Genomic DNA, 25,467 nt, shown 5'->3' on the forward strand with positions numbered 1-25,467 from the left:
GAACATCAGGAAAAACTTCCTGTTAGAGCAATACGACAATGGAACCAATTCCTCAGGGAGGTGGTGGGCTCTCCCACACTAGAAGTATTCAAGATGAGGCTGGACAGCCACTTGTCAGGGATGCTTTGACTTGGATTCCTGCACTGAGCAGGGAGTTGCACTTGATGGTCTTATAGGCCCCTTCCAACGCTACTATTCTCTAACTCTGTGATGGGTAGGGATGGCGGAGAATTCCGCCATGGATTTCAGTGAGGCCAAATGCACTGATGTTAGGCCCCCCGAAATCCGTGGCAGAACAGCCTCCCCCCTCCCGTGGATTCCCCCCCGGGACGAAGCTTACCTGGGGCGGATGTTCCAGCGGCGGTGGCTCCGGCGACGGGTCCAGTGGCGGCGGCTGGTCTTTTGACCGGCTGCCGTGGCCGCCATTTGCGTCCTGGTCTTTGCCATGATAGGCTACGTAAGTATTTATGTAGCCTATCATGGCAAGCCAAAGGAAAAAAAAACAGCGTGCGCAAATGGCAGCGGCTACAGCAGCCATTTGCGTTCCCTATTTTTCGCCATTTTAGCCTATGTAAATATTTACATAGGCTAAAATGGCGAAAAAGAAGGGGAACACAAATAGCATAGTGGGCACTATTTGGGTTCTTTTTTTTTTTTTGCCGTAATAGCTTACGTAAATATTTACAAAGGCTAAAATGGCGGTGGGGCAAGGAACGCAAATAGCACCCACTACGATATTTGCGTTCCCCTTTTTTTTCGCCGTAATAGCCTACGTCAATATTGACGTAGGCTAAAATGGCGAAAAATAGGGAACGCAAATGGCGGCCGCCATAGCTGCCGCCATTTGCGTACGCTATTTTTTTTTTTGCCTGCTGTGATAGGCTACGTAAATACATAGGTAGCCTATCACGGCAACCTGGCTGGACGCAAATGGCTATTTGCGTCTGCAGCAGCAGCCTGTCCATGGCCGGAACTCCGGCTGTGGACGGCCCTGGCCGGCTGCTCCGCGGAGCTGCCATGGAGTGGAACCGGCCAGGCAGGATTCCAGGGGGGAGGACTGGATCACCTCCCCCCCATCGAGGATTCTGGGCGGAGGAACAGAGAGCCTCCCCCCCACCACGAATCACATCCGCGAAAAGGTAAGTGGCTTTCGTACATCCCTAGTGATGGGTGGGTGGCATACGCCTTGGTGTTGCCCATTTCAAGGGCGTCCCTCACAGTCAGGTTGAAGATATGTGTGATGGAGCAGATGCCCTCCAATCCACCCTTATGCACAGCCTCACCATGTTGGATCCCCCATCCATGAGAATGTAACTGGGTGAGCTGGTGCCCAGCCAGCCACCGCTCCAGCATGTGGCTCATGGCCTCCATAATGTCTGCTTCCACGTGGGACTGATCCATGACTTGTGCGTGAAGGAGGGCCCAGCAATATCCATCCTTCCCAGTCCCAGAAGTGCTGGCAGCTACCGTCCCTATGGCCGCCCACCAGTGAGCTGTCAGGGACAAGTAAGTGTGTGTTCTGCCCTTGCTGGACCAAATGTCCAAGGTTAAGTGCACCTGCCTGGCACAGACATTCCAGCACTTTCTCCCTGGATGCCTGGTACAGGGAAGGCATGATTTGCCTGCTAAGGGTGATGCAATACGGCAGCTTGTAGCAGGATACCACAAGGGCCATCAACCCCTTGAACCCCACATTTTCAAAGAGGCTGAATGGCTGGTTGTCCAACACCACTGGTGCAGTTGGTGATCTGGTAGGGGACTAGAAACCTCCACCTGGTGGACCCATACTTCCCCTACCCCATCTCCTCCATGGTGGCCTCCTCTCCTCTTGGGGGTGAGAGACGGAGAGCTTTTGGGAGCTCTGGCACCACCAGCCTTCTGCTTGCTCCTGCTGCCTGCCTGCTGGGACGTGGAGGCCTCTTCCCCAAGCAAGACCGATTGGTGCTGCCTCCTTCAGTGTAGGAGCAGCGCTGGGGCTGGAGTGCCCTGGCTGTTTTCCCCTGCTCAGAGATGCCTTGCAGTGGTGTCACACGGCAGTGCTGGGATCCACTCCCAACACAAAGTGGTCTCGCATGATGCCGCCTTGATGCTTCTGTGGAGATGTGGACTGCCTGCCTTGAGTCTCGGGGTCACCACACGAGCAGGGGTTAAAATGGAAGGGGGTCAGGTGCTGGAGCCTCTGCCTGCTGCTTGTCCTCCCCCACACCCTGGAGGATCTGCTCCTCCTCACCCTCCACCACGCTGAGGACATCAGGCGCCTCTGACGTGACGTCCATCAGCGGGCTCCCCTCTTCCCCTGCAGAAGGAGACGCTGCTCCTTTGGCAAGAGTGCTGCTGCTGCTGCCTGCACCCGCCTCCTTGGATAATTACTGGCCAGTCTCTAATATTCCATTTCTGGGCAAGATATTGGAGTGCGTGGCGGTGTCAGGGGCGCTTCTGAGCGCAGAGAGTGGGAGAGCAGTTCAGAGTCTGAAGAGGAGCTGCCAGACATAGGGGAGGAATGTTCCCAGGCTATTCTAGGCAAGGCAGGCTCCTCAGGTTTCACAGGTGCAGCTGGAGGAAGGTCCCTCTTCACCACCCATTAGAGATAGCAAACAGGGAGAGGCGTTATTTGGCGAATCTGAATTGATAGATGCAAGGTGCAGACGCAGAGCCAAGAGGGAAAAGGCTGGGGCAGAACTCAGGAGGTCTTCCCAATTGGCCCTGTGTGAACAGTGGTGCTTAGAAGCCTCACAAGAGAGAGAGAGAGAGAGAGAGAGAGAGAGAAAGAAAGACCTCTAACCACCCCTTAAGTTAGGCAGTGAGCCCGCCTTTTCTTTCAAACAGTCACTGAGAATTTGCATCTGTATGACCTTTTGTGGTAATGGAATTAAAAGCTGTAGATTGAAGCCTCTTGTCTGTATTTCATTCAGTGTTTGATAGGGATGGTGGAGAATTCCGCCACAGATTTCAGTGAGGCCGAATGCACTGGCATTTGCCCCCCTGAAATCCTTGGTGGAATGGCCTGCCCCCATGCTCCCCCCCTCAGATTCCCCCCGGGATGAAGCTTACCTAGGGCGGATGTTCCGGACGGCGGCAGCTCCGGCGGCAGCGGCTGGTCTTTCGACCGGCTGCTGCGGCCGCCATTTGCATCCTGGTCTTTGCTGTGATAGGCTATGTAAGTATTTACGTAGCCTATCATGGCAAGCCAAGAAAAAAAAAAAGTGTACGCAAATGGCGGCAGCTAGAGCGGCCACCATTTGCGTTCCTTATTTTTCGCTGTTTTAGCCTACGTAAATATTTACATAAGCTAAAATGGCAAAAAATAGGGAACGCAAATGGCAGCCGCCATAGCCACCGCCATTTGCGTACGCTGTTTTTTTTTTCCTAGCTGTGATAGGCTACGTAAATACTTACATAGCCTATCATGGCAGCCTGGTTGGATGCAAATGGCAGCTGCTACAGCGGCCGCCATTTGTGTCCGCAGCAGCCTGTCTGTGGCCAGAAGTCCAGTTGCGGACGGCCCTGGCTGGCTGCTCCGCGGAGCCGAGCTGGCCAGGCAGGATTCCGGGGGGGAGGACCGCATCGCCTCCCTCCCCTGTCAAGGATTCTGGGGGGAGGGACGGAGCACCTCCCCCCCACCGTGAATCAATTCCGCGAAAACGTAAGTGACTTTCGTACATCCCTAGTAGTGTTTGAAGATCAGTGGGGTAGGGATGGTGGAGAATTTCACCACGGATTTCAGGGAGGCCGAATGCCAGTGCATTCGGCCCCATGGAATCCGTGGCGGAGTGAAGCCCCCACCCCCCACAAAATGCGCACGGAACGGAGCTTATCTGCTGCCGTTTGCCGGTGCTTTGCGAATGGCAGCCACATCTGCAGCCACCATTTGCCTCCCCACGAATGCCACGATAGGCTATGTAAGTATTTACATAGCCTATCATGGCTAACGCAGGGATGCCATTTGCGTCCCTGCAGAGGCCGCAATAGGCTACGTAATAGGGATGGCGGAGAATTTCTCCACAAATCTTCGGGAGGCCGAGCGCCGAGGCATTCAGCCCCCCGAAAGTGTTGGGGAAATTCTCCGCCGGCCCCCCGCCCACCCCCCAGAATGGGACTTACCTTCAGCAAATGTCCCTCTCGGCGGCGGGTCCCAGCGCCGTTTTGGCGGCGTTTCGGCGGGGGCGGGGGTGGCGGCCGGTCTCCCGACCGGCTGCCACTGCCACCATTACAAAATAAATCGTCACGTAGCCTATCACAGGTTGGTTTGTTTTTTCACTTTTGTTTCGTGGCCGGGGAGACGGGGCACTTCTCCCCGGCCTGAATTTCGGCCGGACGAGGCGGGGCGCCTCCCCCCCCTCACCTGAACTTCGGGGGGAGAAGCGAAGCACCTCCCCCTATGCGAAAAAAGCTGCGGGACAAGGTAAGTCCCTTTCGTACATCCCTACTACGTAAATACTTACATAGCCTATCACGGCAAAAAGCAGGAATGCAAATGGCGGCCGCTACGGCGGCTGCCATTTGTGTCTCTGCACAGCCCAGCAGCGGCTGGATGTCGTTCTGTACGGCCCCGGCCGGTGGCTCCGTGGAGTCGCCATGGAGCAGAACTGGCCGGTGAGGAATTCAGGGGGAGGGACGGAGCTCCTGCCCCCCACTGTGGATGCCACAAAACGGTAAGTGACATTTGTACATCCCTACAGTGGGGGCAAAGGGAAATCTGACAGGCGGTCTCCCAATTCCAGGGATTCCTGGATGAGACAGATTATCTAGATCCATTTCAATCTGGCTTCAGACCCAGTTATGGGACAGAAACAGCTTTGGTTGCCTTCGTGGATGACCTATGCTGGGAACTAGACAGGGGGAGTGTGTCCCTGTTGGTTCTGCTGGACCTCTCAGTGCTTTCGATGCCATCGACCATGGTATCCTTCTGGGCCGCCTTGCTAGGATGGGACTTGGAGGCACTGTTTTGCAGTGGTTCCATTCCTTCTTGGAGGGGCAGACCCAGAAGGTGGTGCTGGGGGACTTCTGTTTGACTCCCTCGTCATTGGCCTGTGGAGTTCCTCAGGGTTATGTTTTGTCCCCCATGCTATTTAATATATACATGAAACCACTGGGAGAGGTTGTCTGGAGTTTTGGGGTTTGGTGTCACCAGTACGCTGATGACACCCATCTCTACTTTTCCTTTCCAGCTAATTCCAAGGAAGCTGTTGGGTGCTGAACTGGTGTCTGTCGGCAGTAATGGACTGGATGAGGGCAAACAAATTGAAGCTTAATCCAGACAAGACAGAGGTGCTCCTGTTCAGTCGAAAGGTACATCAGGGAACAGGGATCCAGCTTGTGCTGGATGGGGTTACACTCCCCCTGAAGGCACTTCTGGATCCAGCCCTGAGCCTGGAGGCCCAGGTTTCAGCGGTGGCCAGGAGTGCATTTGCACAATTAAAGCTAGTGCACCAGCTGCACCTGTGCCTTGAGATGCCTGACTTGGCCACGGTGACACATGCCTTAGCTACATCCCGTTTGGATTACTGCAATGCGCTCTACGTGGTGCTGCCTCAGAAGAGTGCTTAGAAACTTCAGCTGGTTCAAAGAGCTGCTGCCAGACTGCTGACTGGGGCTGGCTACAGGGAGCATACAACTCCCCTGCTAAAACAGCTTCACTGGCTTCCAGTCTGTTTCTGGGTACAATTCAAAGTGCTGGTCATGTCCTATAAAGCCCTATATGGCTTGGGTTCAGGTTATCTGAAAGACCATATTCTCCCCTATGAGCCTACTCGTGCCCTGAGATCGTCAGGGGAGGCCCTTCTCACTGTCCGACCAACATCATAGGCACGTCTGGTGGGAAAGTGGGAGAGGGCCTTCTCGGTGGCTGCCCCAAGGCCCTGGAACTCCCTTCCTAGGGAGACAAGAGTGGCACCCTACTTGATATGCTTTCGCAGGCATGTAAAAACTTTTTTGTTCTGGCAGGCCTTTGGGGATAGCTAGTCCGGACTAGGGATGGGGGAGAATTTCTCCCTGAAACTTCAGGGGGCCGAGTGCCAACACATTCGGTCCTCCGAAGGTTCGGGGAGAAATTCTCCGCCCCCGCCCCCCCCCGGGATGGGACTTACCTTTCACGAATGTCGCTCCCGGCAGCGGGTCCCGGTGGCGGTTCGGCAGGTCTTCGTCAGGGGCGGGGGCGCAGCCGGTCTTTCGACCGGCTGCCGCTGCCGCCATTACAAGAAAAGTAAAAAAAAAAAAAACGCCCCTGTGATAGGCTCGTTGCCCTTATTTTCGCCGTAGTCTACGTAAATCTTTACGTAGACTACAGGGACCAAATAAGGAACGCGAATGGCGGCTCCCTATGGGGGCCGCCATTTGCATACGCGCTTTTTTTTTTTTTAAGTCACCCGTGATAGGCTACGTGACAATTTACGTAGCCTATCACGGCTGACTTTGCAGATCTAGCCGTGATAGGCTACGTTAATCATTACGTAGCCTATCACGGGGCTTTTTTTTTTTTTTTTACTTTTCTTTTGAAGTTCGCGGCCGGGGAGACGGGGCGCTTCTCCCCGGCCTGAATTTCGGCCGGGCGAGGCGGGAAGCCTCCCCCTCCCGGCCTGAACTTTGGGGGGAGAAGCGAAGCGCCTCCCCCCCACCGTGAAGCAAGCTGCGAGACCAGGTAAGTGACTTTCGTACATCCCTAGTCCGGGCTTGTGAGAATATGATGGATGAATACTATGGTTGTTGTCTTTTAACATTTCTTGTTGTCTTTTAACATTTTGATATTTTACATAATTCTAATATTATTGATGATTTAATTATATTTTTAACTTTTGTATATTTCTATTTATTGGTTTTAATTGTACAAGCTGCTGATAACTTCCTCCTACAGAAAGTAGAGGAAGGAACTAGAGGATTGGCTATCTTTCACTTGATCCTAACCAAAAGAGATGACTTAGTGGATAAAGTAGCAGTTACAGGAAATCTGGGAGAAAGTGACCATGTTATACTTGAGTTCTTGGTTCTAAAGGAACCAAAAAGAAAGTGAAGCCAAATGCGTACCCTGGATTTTAGGAAAGCCAATTTTAATAAACTCAGAACAATGATAAGTAAGGTCCCAAGGCAAGCGACTCTAGTGAGAAAAGGAGTCCAAGATGGGTGGGAGTTTTTAAAAAAGGAAATTCTCAAGGCACAATTACAAACCATTCCAACAAGAAGAAAAGGTGGAAGACAACAGAATAAGCCAATGTGGCTTCACAAAAAGCTTAAGGATGACCTGAAAACAAACAAACAACAATACATATAGGGAGTGGGAGGAAGGCCAAGCTACAAAGGAAGAGTACAGGCAGGTAGCACAGAATTGCAAGGATGGTGTCAGGAAGGCTAGCCTAAAACTGAGAACGAGCTGAGGTTAGTGAGGGATGCTAAAAGCAACAAAAAGGCTTTCTTCAGCTACGTGCATAGTAGAAGACAGAGGAAAGAAATGGTGGCTCAGCTATTAAATAAGGATGGCAAAATGATAATAGATGAGATGACAAAGAAAAGGCAGAAGTGCTCAATTCCTGCTTTGGCTGAGTCTTCTCTCAAAAGAGGGTCTATGACTCCGCTGGCAAAGGTGAAGTACAGTCTGAAGGGGCAGGGTTGCAGCTTGAGATGGATGGGCATTTGGGCAAGGAGCACCTCATTACTTTGAATGAGTTCAAATCTCCAGGGCCAGATGAACTGCATTCTAGAGTAATAAAGGAACTGGCAGAAGAACTCTCAGAACCGCTGTCTATTCTCTTTGAGAAATCATGGAGGATGGGTGAAGGGCCAGATGACTGGAGGAGGGCTAATGTTGTCCCTATCTTCATAAAGGGCAAAAAGGAGGAACCTGGGAACTACAGACCAGTCAGTCTGACATCAATCCCTGGGAAAATTCTGGAGCAGATGATAAAGCAATCCATCTGTAAGCACCTTGAAAACAATGCCGTGATTACTCAAAGCCGTGATTACTCGTGATTACGGAGTGCCTCCCCCCCAAGCGAGGATTGTGGGGGGAGGGATGGAGCACCTCCCCCCAGCTGCGGAGCCCGGTGGAGCCAGGTAAGTGGGGTTTCATACACCCCTACTACAAGTGAGAAAGGTCTTGGAATTGTAGTTCACAAGCAGAAGATGAGCCAACAATGTGGTTTATTTACTTATTTGTTTGTTTGTTTGTTTATTTGTTTCATTTCTATACCGCCCAGTAGCCAGAGCTCTCTGGGAGGTTCACAAAAGTTAAAACCAAAGAGCGCACAGTAAAATAATACAAAATATACAAAACATTAAAACCATAGTAAACAATACAACCAGAATAAAATCAGAATATAACCTAGCAGCAGTGCAGGGATTCAAAATACAGATTTAAAACAGCAAAGCTAAAAGTCTAGAAAGCTAAAATGCTAAAATGCCTGGGAAAATAAAAAGGTCTTCACCTGGCATTGAAAGGAATACAATGTAGGTGCAAGGCAAACCTCACTAGGGAGCTCATTCCACAGCCGGGGTGCCACAGCAGAAAAAGCCCTCCTCCTAGTAGCCACCCGCCTCACTTCCTTTGGCAAGGGCTCACGGAGAAGGGCCGCTGAGGATGATCTTAAGGTCCGGGCAGGCACATATGGGAGGAGGCGATCCTTCAGGTAACCTGGCCCCAAGCCATTAAGGGCTTTAAATGTTAATACCAGCACTTTGAATCGGGCCTGGAAATGGACTGGCAGCCAGTGCAGCTGGAAAAGTACTGACGTAATATGAGCTCGAGGGCCAGTCCCTGTTAACAGTCCTGCTGCCCTATTTTGGACCAGCTGAAGTTTCCGGACCATTTTCAAAGGCAGCCCCACGTATAACGCATTGCAGTAACCCAGACAAGAAGTTATCAGAGCATGGATAACTGTAGCTAGGCTGTCTCTGCCCAGATAAGGGCGTAGTTGGTATACCAGCCTAAGCTGATAAAAAGTGCTCCATGCCACTGAGTTCACCTGTGCCTCAGGTGACCGTTCTGTGCCTCAAGTGATGTGGCTGCAAAAAAGGCAAATGCTCTTTTGTGCTGCATTAATGGAAGCATAGCTTCCAAATCCCATGAAGTATTAGTTCCCCTCTACTCAGCACTGGTGAGGCCTCATCTGGAGTACTGTGTCCAGTACTTTTTAAGAAGGATGCAGACAAGCTGGAGAGGGTTCAGAGGAGGGCAACCAAGATGATCAGGAGACTGGAAACAAAGCCCTATGAAGAGAGACTGAAAGAACTGCGCATGTTCAGCCTTGAGAAGAGAAGACTGAGGGGAGACAGGATAGCGCTCTTCAAGTACTTGAAAGGCTGTCACAGTGAGGAAGGCCAGCATCTCTTCTCGATCATCCCAGAGTGCAGGACACAGAACAATGGGCTCAAGTTCCAGGAAGCCAGATTCCGGCTGAACATCAGGAAAAACTTCCTGACTGTTAGAGCAATACGACAATGGCACCAATGACCTAGGGACGTGGTGGGCTCTCCCACGCTGGAGGCCAAGATGAGGCTGGACAGCCACCTGTCAGGGATCCTCTGACTTGGATTCCTGCATTGGGCAGGGAGTAGCACTCGACGGACTTATAGGCCCTTTCCAACCCTACTATTCTATGATCTAAGTTTTTAATGTTGTCAAGCTGCCTTGAGTCCCAGTATTGGGAAAAAGGCGGGTTAATAATAATAATAATAATAATAATAATAATAATAATAATAGAAAACACTGAAATACCTACAAGCAAAGGTGCGGGGGGGGGGGAGAGACTATATATAATCTTAACAGAAAAGAAAAGGGTTTGGGCTTTTTTTAGGGAGAAGAGATAAAAAATGGGAAGGGAAGGAATACAGGAATTGAGAAGGGAAGGATGTGTGTGTGTGGAGGGGAGCCAAGAACAAGGAAATGAAATTACTGTAGTGTGTGTGTATACACACAGAGAAAGTAAGAATGAAAGTGTGGGCAAAGTAACGCTTGAGAATTGAGATGGGGGGAGTTACAGAATGAGGTGAGGCAAGAAAAACTAAAGTGGGAACCTGTATTCTTTCTAGGCCTTGTTTTCATTGCGACTGTCATTTGTTTTCCCATCATACAATGTTTCAAAAAAATGGCTGCCTCATTTGCCATGGGTATCTGCTTGGAAAATTGCCTGCTGGGAAGGTTAATGTTTATGTACTGAACAAGCAAAGGACAGAAAAGGTAGACTGGGATATTTTAAAGTAAGGGAGCAATCCTATGCCTCCTAGACAGTGTACACTCAATGGTTTTTGAGTCTCGTTCCCATGGCACTTGAGAATTTCTTGTGGTGGTGTTTTTGAGCTTATTGTTGTGAGGGAGCTAAGGGGGCTGTGTGCTGCTTTTTTTCTATTCCACATCTCTCCATCGCACTGCAGCCTCCCTGGCTGCCCGTGCTGTGTGACCTGAACAAACACCATGGGGTGAGTTAGCTCGTGATGTCTTCCCCTGGGCCTTCAGTGAAGCACGTGAAGCCAAGCAAGAGTGCTGGAGAGATGACCGCATAATGAGAGACAGGGCACTCACACAAACTCCTCGATGACCTCACCACTAGGGAAGTGCAAAAAGCCCGCACACCACACGTGAACATTTCACTAAATGTTCTTCTTCTTTGAAAGATCTTTTGGAAGCAATTTATTTTCCATCAAATTGAATGGAAATGGTCAAAAAAGGAGGAAGAAGTCTTTGGCATAGCACTACAACTACTTCATTCTTGCTTAGATGCCTTTAGAAAAGGGTTTTGTTTGTTTGTTTGTTTGTTTGTTTTTGGATAAATCAGTTTAGAATAGGTGGCTACTATCCATGAAAGGCAAATAGGGCTGCCATATTCAGATGAAGCATGTGCCTCTGCCTGCCTGATTCCTCTCAGAAACCATCTTCTTCAAATGCTGGGCATGATTCAGACACTAAGACTGAAAGGGTGTTCTTTTCAGACTGACACATTCATCCTTTCTAGGTTTTAATGAGAAATATGTCACAGTACACCCCCCAAAAAAAAGTGGAGAGTGGGGGAACTGCGCCCATAAAGAGTTTTCTACTTATGGAAAGAGTTGTCAAAATATTAAATCTGTTGCAAATATGTGTGGGTGGTAAGCCCGAGAGAAAAAAAATGAACTGATGCTAGAGGTACAGACGAAAATAAATGTGCAGTCTGAAATTATTACTTTTGATTGATTGATTTAGTGCTGTGCTTTGTTTTCAGATACTGGCATTCCGCTTACCCATCCAGATATGCAGCCGGAACCTGTGTTCTATTAATGAAAGAGTGCAGCACACCACAACACTGTTGGGCGAACCCTCTTTGCAGTGATCGATATAGGACCCTTTGTAAGAAGACACCTGATAAAAGGTGGTCAAGTTAAAACCCTTAACGCTTTTGGAACTGGATTTCCCAATCTCTACGTAAAAATAAAAACAATGGATCAACCCCCCACTTTTTAAGGCAGAAGCCACAGTCAGACATCTAGGTTATAGAACTGGGGCACAGAAAGGTTCAGCTCTCTGATCAGCATGCAAAAACCCCTTATCCAATTTCTGTCCTTGAAGCTGGAAAAAAGACCTTATTTTATAACCTGCAGCACTTAGATGGCCACAGAAATAAGATGAGGAAGTACAGTACGTCGTGGCCCACTTTCTGTTGCAATAAATTCGTCTTGTATATCTACCAACACTTGTCTCCTATACTTCTGATATCTACCTTGTCTTTCAGATCTTGTTGATGTATATGTTACAAGGCATGAGAAGGACTATTGTGATGTCACAGATCAAGGTTTCCCAAATACGAGCTTGATAGTCTCTCTCCTGGAGCGGGGGGTGGGGTGGTGCACAAATCTTCACGACAACAGAATGAGAAGCATGTTGGAGCATTATCTGGATTTTTTCATGGAATCACTTTGGTCCATCGGGGAGACACGACACAACGCAAGAAAAGCCAAGTATACCGTACCTTAAAAATCCGCTTTTCACGGGTCACACAGAGCTTGAAAGCAATATACTGCCGGGCTGGCTAGGGGAAGTAGAACTGAATGTCATCAACCCAGCAGGTGCTGCTCAACCAATGACAGGCTTGTTTCCCACCCTTGTGCAGGCTCCTCCTGGCTACCATGTTATTATCCCTGACAGCATCTGAAGGCTCCCCATGAGAGCACCCCACCAGTGCAATTTTGCCCCATTCCAGCAATGGTCAGGGAGTTAGATCTCCCATCCCCTTTCTCCTTTTCCAGGGACTAAATACAGTGATCTAGCTGCTTCATCCATTCGCAGTCTGCACAGTCTTTGTTGCCTGCTCTCCCCCCATTGAGAATCTGTAGCGTCTTTTTCTCCTTGAAAAAAACAGAGCTGTGCTGCTTCAAGTACTAGCTATCTAGTGAGAGGAGGCAGCCAGGAACAGGAGCCTACAGTGAAAACTAAAGAATGCAGGAGTGGAAGGAGAGGAGGCACCAGCAGCAGTGGCAGTGGTGGCAGCGGCAGTATTAGCAGAAGGAGGCAAGCCCAGCCAGCCGTTTCCCTCCGTGCAGAGAAGCAGCAAAGTAACACAAGCATCAGAGACCATCAGTGATGACTCTTATGGGGAAACGGAGGCTAGTTACTCCCACTGGTGGAAAGGAAGTACAGAGTGATTCTGGAGGCATGGAAGAGCACGCTAGCACTTCAATGAGTTGGAAAGGCCAGCTAGTTACCTAGGTTACCGAGGTCACAGCCAGGTGAAGACACCCCCGTAGGAATGCCCAATCATACCATATGAACCGGAGGGATGAGCACACAGCAGCTGAACTGCAGGGGAGCCAAATTAAAGAAAAACAACAGAGTAAAAATAAAAACAACAGAGCAAAAAAGTGGCTTCCCCACAGGTATACTCTGGCATGGCTGCAGATGGGCCATGATGTCATGTGCTGCAAAGGACCTCCAAACAGTCCTAATCTACAGCAAATCACCCATGAAGACAGGCCCCAGATGGGTTCAGGCCATAAAAAGTCCTCTAGGCACCTGTCCTTGGAGAAAGTAAAGACTGAATATATGTATACTCTACAGGTAGCAGCGGAGAAGCAGGTAAAGCTAGTCTAAAATACTGATGGGGGAACACCACCCATCTCAATCATTTCTGGGAGGGAGACAACTGCATGCTTGCATTGCCACTAGAGAACTGTGGTTCAGGGGAAGGAGGGCATTGCTTGGACAGGCGCAGGATACTGCCTCTTCATCACCACAACTTCTGCATCCAGCTCATACCCTGATTGGTTGCTACCAGATACTCCATGTTTACTAGCATGGGACAACACTTAGGAAAAGGGGGCAGGCACAGGGGAGATGCCGCACTGGCAGCACAGGTTCCCAACGGTATGGCGAGGGCTGGCACCCAGGGGAAGCACTTCTTGCTGCAGTCGGCCTTAGGGATGTATGAAAGGCACTTACCTGGTCCCGCAGCTTGCTTCGTGGTGGGGGGGAGGCGCTTCGGTTCTCCCTCCGAAGTTCAGGCCAGGGGGGAGGCACCCCGCCTCGCCCAGCCGAAATTCAGGCTGGGGGGGGAGGTGCCCCGCCTCGCCCGGCCGAAATTCAGGCCGGGGAAAAGCGCCCTGTCTCCCCGGCCGCGAAATACAAAAGTGAAAAAAAACACCACCCGTGATAGGCTACGTAACGATTTACGTAGCCTATCACGGCTAGATTCCCAAAGTCAGCTGTGATAGGCTACGTAAATCGTTACGTAGCCTATCACGGGTGACTTTGAAAAAAAAAAAAGCGCGTACACAAATGGCGGCGCCCATGGGAGCCGCCATTTGCGTTCCTTATTTGGTCCCGGTAGTCTACGTAAGCCCCTTCATGGATCACTGCCTTGTTGTGGCGAAGGGGCTTGCGTAACTCAGTGAAGCCATAAGCTATGCCATGCAGGGCCACCCAAGACGGACAGGTCATGGCAGAGAGTTCTGACAAAATGTGGTCCACTGGAGAAGGAAATGGCAACCCACTCCAGTATTCTTGCCAAGAAAACCCCATGGAACGTATCACAAGGCTAAAAGATATGATGCCGGAAGATGAGCCCCTCAGGTCGGAAGGTGTCCAATATGCTACTGAGGAAGAGCAGAGGGTATTTCCAAGTAGCGCCAGAAAGAGTGAAGCAGCTGGGCCAAACCTGAAAGGACACTCAGCTGTGGATGTGTCTGGTGGTGAAAAGAAAATCCGATGCTGTAAAGAACAATATTGTTTAGGAACCTGGAATGTCAGTTCAACGAATCAAGGTAAGCTGGAGGTGGTCAAACATGAGATGGCAAGATTGAACATCGACATCTTGGGAATCAGCGAACTAAAATGGACAGGCATGGGCGAATTTAATTCAGGTGACCATCATATCTACTATTGTGGGCAAGAATCCCTTAGAAGAAATGGAGTAGCACTCATAGTCAACAAAAGGGTGGGAAAAGCAGTACTGGGGTACAATCTTAAAAATGATAGAATGATCTCAGTACGAATCCAAGGCAAACCATTCAACATCACAGTAATTCAAGTCTATGCCCCAACCACTGAGGCCGAAGAAGCTGAGGTTGATCGGTTCTATGAAGACCTACAACACCTTCTAGAACTAACACCAAAAAAAGATGTCCTCTTCATCATAGGGGATTGGAATGCTAAAGTAGGAAGTCAAGAAATCACCAGGATAACAGGCAGGCATGGCCTTGGTGTACAAAATGAAGCAGGACAAAAGCTAATAGAGTTTTGCCAAGAGAACATGCTGATCATAGCAAACACTCATTTCCAACAGCACAAGAGGCGACTCTACACATGGACGTCACCAGATGGTCAATATCGAAATCAGATTGATTATGTCCTTTGCAGCCAAAGATGGAGAAGCTCCATACAGTCAGTCAGAACAAGACCTGGAGCTGACTGTGGCTCAGATCATGAGCTGCTTCTTGCAAAATTTCGGCTTAAATTGAAGAACATCGGGAAAACCACTAAACCGTTCAGGTATGACCTAAATCATATCCCTGATAAATATACAGTGGAGGTGAGGAATAGATTTCAGGTAATGATGAGAAATGCCGGGTTGGATGAATCAGAGGTCGGAATTAAGATTGCTGGGAGAATTATCAACAACCTCCGATATGCAGACGATACCACCCTAATGGCAGAAAGCGAAGAGGATCTCAAGAGCCTCTTGTTGAGGGTGAAAGAGGAGAGTGCAAAAGCTGGTTTGAAACTCAACATTAAAAAAACGAAGATCATGTCATCTGGCCCCATCACTTCCTGGCATATAGAAGGGGAAGAAATGGAAGCAGTGACAGATTTTACTTTCTTGGGCTCCAAGATCACCACAGACGGTGACTGTAGCCATGAAATTAAAAGACGCTTGCTCCTTGGGAGGAAAGCTATGGCAAACCTAGACAGCATAGTAAGAAGCAGAGACATCACCTTGCCGACAAAGGTCCATCTAATCAAAGCTATGGTTTTCCCAGTAGTAATGTATGGCTGTGAGAGCTGGACTATAAGGAAGGCTGAGCGCCGAAGAATTGATGCTTTCGAACTGTGGTGCTGGAGAAGACTCTTACGAGTCCCCTGGACTGCAAGGAGGTCAAATCAGTCCATCCTAAAGGAAATCAACCCTGAGTGCTCATTGGAAGGACAGATACTGAAGCTGAAGCTCCAATATTTTGGCCACCTAATGCGAAGAGAAAACTCTCTGGAAAAGACCCTGATGCTGGGAAAGACTGAAGGCAAAAGGAGAAGGGGATGGCAGAGGATGAGATGGCTAGATAGCATCACGGATGCAATGAATATGAACTTGAGCACGCTCCGGGAGAGAGCACAGGACAGGAAGGCCTGGCGTGCTATGGTCCATGGGGTCACAAAGAGTCGGACACGACTGAACGACTGAACAACAACAACAAAGTCTACGTAAAGATTTACGTAGACTACAGCGAAAATAAGGGCAATGCTATTTGCGTTGCCCTTATTTTCGCCGTAGTCTACGTAAATCTTTACGTAGACTACTGGGACCAAATAAGGAACACAAATGGTGGCGCCCATGGGCGCCGCCATTTGCGTACGAGCTTTTTTTTTTTCTTCAAAGTCACCCGTGATAGGCTATGTAACGATTTACGTAGCCTATCACGGCTGACTTTGGGAATCTAGCCGTGATAGGCTATGTAAATCATTACGTAGCCTATCACAGGTGTTTGTGGGGATTTTTTTTACTTTATTTTGTAATGGCGGCGGCGGCGGCAGAAGAAGACCGGCCGCTGCCCCCGCCCCCGCCGAACCGCCGCCGAACTCCAGCCGGGACCTGCTGCCGAGAGGGACATTCGAGAGAGGTACGTCCCATCCCGGGGGGTGGGGGGGGTGGCGGAGAATTTCACCAACAATTTTGGGGGGCCAAATACATTGGCATTCAGCCTCCCTGAGATTCGTGGAGAAATTATCTGACATGCTAGGGATGGGGGAGAATTTCTCCCTGAAACTTCGGGGGGCCGAGTGCCAACGCATTCGGTCCTCTGAAGGTTGTTCGGGGAGAAATTCTCCACCACTCCCCCCCGCGCCCCCCCTGGGATGGGACTTACCTTTCACGAATGTCGCTCCTGGCGGCGGGTCCCGGCAGCGGTTCGGCAGGTCTTCGTCAGGGGCGGGATCTGCAAAGTCAGCCGTGATAGGCTACGTCAATCGTCACGTAGCCTATCACGGGTGACTTTAAAAAAAAAAAAAAAGCGTGTACGCTAATGCCGGCCCCGATAGGGAGCCACCATTCGCGTTCCTTATTTAGTCGCTGTAGTCTACGTAAATGTTTACGTAGACTACAGTGACCAAATAAGGAACGGGAATGGCGGCTCCCTATGGGGGCCGCCATTATCCGTACACTCTTTTTTTTTTTTTAATTCACCCGTGATAGGCTACGTGACGATTGACGTAGCCTATCACGGCTGACTTTGCAAATCTAGCCATGATAGGCTACGTGAATCGTCACGTAGCCTATCAGGGGGCGTTTTTTTTTTCTTTTATTGCAATGGTGGCGGCGGCAGCCGGTCGAAAGACCGGCTGCCGCTCCCGCCCCGCTCGAACACCCGCCGAACTGCCGGCCGGACCCGCTGCCGGGAGGGACATTCGGCGAAGGTAAGTCCCGTCCCGGGGGGGTGCGGGGAGCGGGGGGGTGCGGAGGATTTCTCCCTGAAACTTGTTCAGGGGGCCGAACATGTTGGCGCTCGGCCCCCCGAAGTTTCAGGGAGAAATTCTCCGCCAACCCTAAGAACAGGTGCAACACACCCTCGGGCTGGTGACTTTGGTCTTTGGCATGTGTACAGGTCTCACATGCAAGTGATATGGGGGCAACCAAAGGTCCCTGGAGAACTGGTGGAGTGTCTTGTACAATCCAAAATGCCCTGCCAAAGGGGCATCATCATGGCATAATCGAAGGACTAAGAGATGGGCATTATAAGCTGGAACATAGAGGCAGGAGTACATATAGAGCACCCCATCTGTATCTTGATTACCTTTTAGAAGGGAATAGTCCCCCTTGTTCAGGATATGGATCTAGATTTACACATAGGGGTCGTTCTGCCGGGATTTACACATTACAGTTACTAAATCTGGGTCCTGAGTAGTGCCTGCAAATTTCCTGGGATGCAGTAATCCTGTCTGGGGAGTTCCATCTGGTCCTATGTATATTTAGGCTTTTGAGTGAAGGGATAGGCCTGGCAGTTATGTGGAAAATTATTTAAGGCAAACCATATGAAGAACAAGAACCATCTAATCTGGCATTGGTTGAGCTTTTTGGCGATTTGTTGGTTATGTTCAGGATTCTGATGATTTTTCTTACTGTTATAGGGTTTGGGGCTCTTTAGAGATAGTGGGGCCAATCCTCAAGGCATTTTTAATGGTCAATATCTCCTTTCCCCATAGGGTTCAATTCAGCAGAGCTTAATGTATGGGAGAAGTAAGTGCATGGATGCGGAAGTTCTGATACACAATTGCTCCAATAGCCACATTAAAAGCATCAGTTTCCACAATGAAGGGTTTAGTAGGGTCAGGGTAGACCCACACCAGGACTGTGATAATTTGTTCCTTGAGTTTCCCAAATGCCTTTTGTGCTTCAAGAATCTAGCAGGAGGGAGGCAGTTTGTCCCACACTACTTCTGTCAGGATTTGTGTTAGGGCTGAAAACAGAGGGATGAGCCTGCAATAATAATTAGCGAAACCCAGAAACAGTAACACATTTTTGACAGTTCTGGGGTATGCCATTCCATCACTGCATGGACCTTATGGGTGTCCATCTGAATGCCTTGAGGAGCGATGATATGTCCCAGGAACTCGACCCAATTCAAGTGGAAGGCACATTTTTCCAATTAAGCATATAAGGAATGGTCTCAAGAGATGCAGCAGAATTAGCTGTACATGTTTAGCGTAAAGCTGTGGCATGTCTGAATATAACAGGATGTCATCCAAGTAGATGATGATGAAGGAGTCCAGCACATCCTCCTGGAAGATCTCATTCATCAGTTGTTGGAACACCGAAGAGGCAGTATATATAGGCTGAAATGCATGACTGTGTACTCAAGAGTGCTTATAGAGGCTTTGGAAAGCCACCTTCTACTCTTTGCCTTCCTTAATCTGTACCAGATTGTGTGCTCCCTGGAAGTCAATTTAGGTATAAATCACTGCGGACTGTAATTGGTCAATTAATACTTGGATAAGGGGCAATGGGTACTTGTTCTGAATTGTGATTTTGTTTAGTTCCCTATGGTAATTACAGACCTGCAGCTCACCATTTTTATAAAAAAAGGATAAATATCCCTGCTGGAGGCATTGAAGGTCTGATGAACCCCCACCACATGTTCATTTCAAAAATTCTTAGAGGGCAGTGAATTCAAATTCAGAAAGGGAGTACAAGCATCCTACAGAAATATGTGCACTGGGAACAAGATCTATGCCACACTCGTATGGCCAGTGACAGGGTCTTGGGTCAGCTTGATGAGGGCTGAAGACCTTGTGGAAGGCTTCTTACTTTGCTGACACTCCTTTAACTCTTTCTTAAAGTTAGTTAACTCAGGATGATCACTGATTTCTAATCTCTTTGGCATTGCTAACACCTGTATAAGAGATTGCAAAGACTTGTATGTAAGATATTTAATCTGCTGCCTTCAATAATGATGCTACTCACTAGTAATTGAACATATGAGACATTTCTTCCAGAGTTGTTTGAAGGCTAATTTAAAGAAGGTAAGTATACATAGGCAATCCTGCAATATGTATACGTTTATCTATTTCCCCCCCATTGTTTTATGTGAGAATTATATTGTCTGTTTTATAGTTGCTAAAAAGGGCCCCAAAGGAATTCCGGGCTGAAATGCATTGGGCTTTCTTAAGAAGAAATGTTTGGGACAGCACTAAATCGAATCCATCCCACACTGTTTTCTCTTCCTTATCCTAATCCTTGTGCTAGTTATTTGTACTTTGTAGTTACATTGATATATTAGTTAATATTTAGCCTAATCTCTGTGAATCTGTATGTGTGCCTTTTTGACTGCTTGTAAACAGGTACCTTTTTTTCTTACTTGTCTGAAATTTAACAGGTGGTGGTACCAAGTGATGTATGAAGAATTCATTTCAATTCATTTTGTCAGAATATGCTGTTTTCACCTCCCGGAACCTAACGCAGACCCAAATGCACTCTGCAGTTGAAGTCTGTGTATTTAAGGGCTTGTGATGCAATTCACAAAACAAAACAAAATGTTTGAAAAATTCATACATTTGAAGAATTCACATGAAAAAATTCATAATTTTGAAAAATGTGCAAATACATGTTAATCAATTGGAGAAAAATGTGTCCATACCTAAAATCTGTGCAAATAATAACACTTGCAATGTGATATGGACAAGATGAGTCATGACAGGTGTTAAAGTAGAATTCGGAGAACCTTGATGAGCTGAAGTTTTGCTAGTCTGCACATCCATAGTGTTCCCATGGAAGGGCAGTAAAAGGACTCCAAATTCTATGCCATTTTAGATCACTGGCGGGGAGGGGAGGGGGCCATGAAAAATAATATCCAAAACTCACAGAATTCATGATGAAATTAAAGTGACTGTAACAAATGAGAGTCTTTAAACGAATATGAATGGAATAATGAAAGAAAGAAAGAAAGAAAGAAAGAAAGAAAGAAAATCCTTGCATACACTCCTTGTGACTGGGAACCCTGAGAGCCCCCCATGTGTAAACCAAGAACCTTCTCTTCCCACATGTAGGTTTATTTTACCCCCTATTGAATTGTGCAAGAGGCTTATGGATCCCCCCCTTCATGCTTTACCAGCTCTGATGGAAGGCGGAGCCTCTGAAGAAGGAAGAAGTATAAACTCAGCAGAACAGCATCTATGTTAGGATGTTTCTAGTAGATTTAAAACACAGGTGGACCAATTAAATTCAGTATTCTTTGAAATTAAGAGGCATCTCAAAGTCAAAAGTAATTGAGAAGAAGAATATTTTAGGCTTTCTAGAGGACTTGTTTAAAGAATGTTCTTGGAACTAGACCAGGAACATGAAGCAGACATGGAGTGTGCCCACAGAATAAATTTGCATTATGTACATTAAAATATTAGACAGAGATAGTTATGTAAAATGCATAAGTTTTAAAGGCAACATTTTGGAAAAAAATGCCTCTAATATTGCTTAGACCAAGCTTTCCCAGCCCCAATGTGGCCATATTTCAATATGCACATTTTTAATTAATTAGATCTTCTTCTTTTTTGTAAAAAGACCTCAGCAAAATGGTGGGAGCTTGGGTCCAGGTGAGTGCAGGTAGCATCTGGGAGGGCGCAAGCAGTAGCAAGCAAGGCCAGGGTCTGGGGGTGCAGATGTAGAGGGGGGGGAGCCCAATGGACTCTCGGACCCAATCAGGCATCCATGACATCCCTAGGGACATCCCATAGGATGACCAAAGCAGTTTCCATTCCAAAACCAGGCCTGAAGCCTGATTGAAATGGATCCAGATAATCTGTTTCCTCCGAGAGTGCCTGGAATTGTCCTGCAACCACCCTCTCAAGCGCCTTGCCCAGGAAGGGGATGTCAGTCATCAGCCTATAGTTGTTATCACCCAGGTCCAGGTTAGGGTTTTTCAGGAGTGGCCTAATTACCTCCACTTTCAAAGAGGCCGGCACACTCCCTCTCTCAAGGAGGAAATTAAAACCTCCTGGACACAGCCGGATATCCCATAAGAGCATAAAAAGAGCCCTGCTGGATCAGACCAAGGGTCCTTCAAGTCCAGCATTCTGTTCACACAGTGGCCAACCAGCTGTTGACCAGGAACCTACAAGCAGGACAGGAGCTCAACAGCACCTTCCCACCCATGTTCCCCAGCAACTGGTGTACATAGGCTTAGTGCCTCTGGTACTGGAGGTAGCACATGGCCATCAAGACTAGTAGCCATTGATAGCCTTTCCCTCCAGGAATATGTCCAACCTCCTTTTAAAGCCATTCAAATTGGTGACTGTCGCAACATGCTGTGGTAGAATATTCCATAGTTTAACTATATGCTGTGTGAAGAAGTCCTTCCTTTGATCTGTCCTGACTCTCCCACCAATCAGCTTCATAGGATGACCCCACTGGGTTCTAGTATTTTGAGAGAAGGAGGAAAATATCTCCCTATCCATGTTCTCCACACCATCCATAATTTTGTAGACCTCTACCATGTCTCTCCTCACCCTCCTTTTTTCCAAGCTAAGCAATCCCAGCTGTTTTAATCTTCTCTCATAGGGGAGATGCTCCAGCCCCTTGGTCATTTTAGTTGCCCCTTTCTGCACTTTCTCCCCTCCTTATTCAATATGATCAGCCATGAAGGGCAAAGGTTCAGCACACAGGTGATTGACCAGACTGGGCCAAGCACCTTGTCCAGCACCTCGGCCCTGAAAAACTGAAACTCATCCAATAAAACTGGAACAAGTTGGTGCTCTGAATGCCTCTACTAATGGAATTACATTAATCGTGGTATCCAATTCATGACAAATCTGAGTGACTTTGTCTTCAAAGTGCAATGCAAACTTGTCACAGTGTGCTACCAAGGGTTCCACCATTTCTCTCCCTGACCCAGAGTGTAACAGGCCATGAACCACTTGGATAAGCTCTGAGAAGATGCAATGGTGGTAGAAAATAAAGCTCTCTCTGCCACCCTCACTGCCACAGATTAGTAGGGATGTCAGAGAATTTTGCCATGAATCTCAGGGAGGCCGAATGCCAGCGCATTCGGCTCCCCGAAAGTGGTGCTGGAATGGTCTGCCCCCCCCCCCCGGATGGGACTTACCTTGGGCGGATCTTCCTGGCGGTGGTGGCTCTGGTGGCGGTTTGGCGGCGGCAGTGGCGGCCGGTCTTCTGACCGGCTGCCACCATTTCCAGTTAAAAAAAAACACACACAAAAAAAAGTGATAGGCTATGTAAAGATTTACGTAGCCTATCACAGCTAGATTTTTAAAAAACACCATGATAGGCTACGTAAATGTTTACGTAGCCTATCACGGCTGATTTAAAAGGAAAAAAAAGCGCGTACGCAAATGGCGGTGCCCATGGGCGCCACCATTTGCGTTCCTTATTTCGGCAAGTCTTAGTCTACGTAAACATTTACATAGACTAAGATGGCGAAAATAAGGGGAACACAAATAGCGTAGACGCTATGCTATTTGCGTTCCCCTTATTTTCGCCATCTTAGTCTACGTAAATGTTTACGTAGACTAAGACGTGCCGAAATAAGGAACGCAAATGGCGGCGCCCATGGGCGCCGCCATTTGCGTTCATGCGGATTTTTTTTCTTTTAAGCCGTGATAGGCTACGTAAACATTTACGTAGCCTATCATGGCTGACTGCAAGGACGCAAACGGCGGCGGCTACGGCCACCGCCATTTGCATCCCTGCTAGCCAGAGGCCAGATGTCTGGCCGCTGGCGGAGCCGGCCGGCAGCTCCGCAGAATCCCTGCAGAGCGGAGCCAGCCAGCCAGAATTTCAGGGGGGATGGACAGAGCGCCTCCCCCCTGGCCAGAATTTCGGGGGGAGGGACAGAGCGCCTCCCCCCCCCACAAATGTCACCCTTCGAAAAGGTAAGTGACTTTCATACATCCCTACAGATTAGGCTCGATAATGAGCGCTAACCTGTGTTTGGTCAGACTCAGCACATGTTTTCCTCCACCTGTGTTCTAATCTTCTCCCCTCTGGCTTCATTGCCCTCAGCTCAGGTGTATACCAAGGAGCTGGCCGGGCTCTGCTCAGAGGGAGAGGGAGCTTGGGCACAATTGCGTCAATTGCGTGAGTCATCTGTGCATTCCACAGAGCGACCTGGGCTTCAAGAGGAGCACCAGGCATACCAGCAGGAAAATCCCCCAGAGCTCTCTGGAATCCATTAGCCTCTTGGGGCAGACCATTTTAATAGGTCCCTCACCTTTGCAGAGGCCACTGAGAGGTGAAACCTTGATAGGAAGTGATCTGACCATGACAAGGGAATAGATGTTAATTCCCCCACTTTCAGATCACCATCCTTCTGTTCTGTCCAGTTGAGAAAACCAGAGCAAGCATGGGTCCTTTTACGTGTTGGGACAATGACATGTTGAAATAGCCCCATGGTTGTCATGGTGGCCATGAAGTCCTGAGCCACCCTGGATACTGCAGGCTTGGTAACCAAAACAAGGCACACACACTCAAGATCAGCACTCAAATGATCAGGAAGCCTAGAGAGGGAGATCGTATTCCTATAGACCACAGCAGCAGCACCCCCGACCCTCAAGTCAGTGTTGGTGCTGCCCCGACTACCCAGTAGGGCACAGCTGGGCGAGACCAACCCCTCCCAGTTGCCCTGCTGAGGTCTCAGTAAGACATACCAGGTCAGCCCCTGCATCCACAATCCAATCACAGATGAGGGATATTTTGTTTTGGACTGAGCTAGCATTCAACAGCCGCACCAAGGGCAAGCTAGTAAGGCCAACAGGAACCATTTGTTTGGGGGACGAACCAGAAGAGGGAATAGCTGTAAAGTACTTAGCCCTTTCTTCTCCTCAATTGGCCTGTTAACCCCCCAATGCCACACCTCCCCCTATCCATGACCACAGTTATAGGGGCATCCACCACCCCCCCCAGGTTACCCAATGTATTTCCAAGGCACATATTAAAATATGAAAGTATAAAATAATATAAAACACTATAAAATAGAGAGCACCAGCTAAGAATGAGCAAGTGAAGACCCCCATTTGATCCTTTGTTCTTGTTCTTTGTAGGGATGTCAGAGAATTCTGCCACAGATCTCGGTGAGGCTGAATGACAGTGCATTCGGCCCCCTGAATTCCATGGCAGAACGAAGCCCCCCACCCCCCCATCCCACAAAAAGCACGCGAAACGGGACACCTACCTGCTGCCGTTCGTGCTGCTTTGCGAATGGTGGCCGCGTCTGTGGCTGCCATTCGCTTCTTCATTATAGCCATGATAGGCTACGTAAATACTTAAGTAGCCTATCACGGCTAATGCAGGGATGCCATTTGCGTCCCTGAGGAGGCCGTGATAGGCTATGTAAGTATATACGTAGCCTATCACAGCAAAAAAAAAGGAAATGTAAATTGCAGTGGCTACAGCGGCCACCATTTGCATTCCCTTTAGGGATGGACGAAAGGGACTTACCTTGTCCCGCAGCTTGCTTTGTGGTGGGGGGGAGGAGCTTCAGTTCTCCCCCCAAAGTTCAGGCGAGGGGGGAAGGCACCCCGCCTCGCCCGGCTGAAATTCAGGCCGGGGGGGGAGGTGCCCCATCCCTCACCAGCGAAATTCAGGCCGGGGAGGAGCGCCCCATCTCCCCGGCCGCGAAAAAAAAAATTAAAAAAAAAAAAGCACACACCCGTGATAGGCTACGTAACGATTTGCGTAGCCTATCACGGCTAGATTTCCAAAGTCAGCCGTGATAGGCTACGTAAATCGTCACGTAGCCTATCACGGGTGACTTTGGGGAAAAAAAAGTGCGTATGCAAATGGCGGTGCCCCATGGGCACCGCCATTTCAGTTCCTTATTTTGGCACATCTAGTCTACATAAAGATTTACGTAGACTACGGCGAAAATAAGGGCAACGCAAATAGCGTTCCCTTATTTTCGCTGTAGTCTACGTAAATCTTTACGTAGACTACCCCGTCCAAATAAGGAACGCAAATGGCAGCGCCCATAGGGGGCCGCCATTTGCGTACGCACTTTTTTTTCCAAAGTCACCCGTGATAGGCTACGTGACGATTTACGTAACCTATCATGGCTGACTTTGGAAATCTAGCCGTGATAGGCTACGCAAATCGTCATGTAGCCTATCACGGGTGTGTGTGTTTTTTTTTTACTGTACTTTTTTATTTTGTAATGGTGGTGGCGGCAGCCGGTCGGGAAACCGGCTGCCACCCCCGCCCCTGCCAAAATGCCACCGAAATGCCGCCGGGACCCGCCGCCGAGAGGGACATTCGCCGAAGGTAAGTCCCATCCCAGGGGGTGGGCGGGGGGCCGGCGGAGAATTTC

The 25,467-nt window shown here is 48.8% G+C and overlaps 1 protein-coding gene across 1 annotated transcript in view; it reads right to left on the reverse strand.

Annotated features, from left to right (window-relative positions):
- Positions 1–13,131: 13,131 nt before the first annotated feature.
- LOC146343539 (uncharacterized) overlaps positions 13,132–25,467 on the reverse strand; it is a 42,830-nt gene continuing 30,494 nt past the window's right edge. The window contains exon 4 of the mRNA XM_084859743.1: positions 13,132–13,259. Coding sequence (XP_084715869.1) covers positions 13,132–13,259 — 128 coding nt within the window. The remainder of the gene's footprint in view (positions 13,260–25,467) is intronic.

This window comes from Heloderma suspectum, chromosome 5, assembly GCF_057233095.1.
Source record: "Heloderma suspectum isolate Gila_16-S chromosome 5, 16-S_ref, whole genome shotgun sequence".
In the NCBI taxonomy this organism is placed as follows: Eukaryota; Metazoa; Chordata; class Lepidosauria; order Squamata; family Helodermatidae; genus Heloderma; species Heloderma suspectum.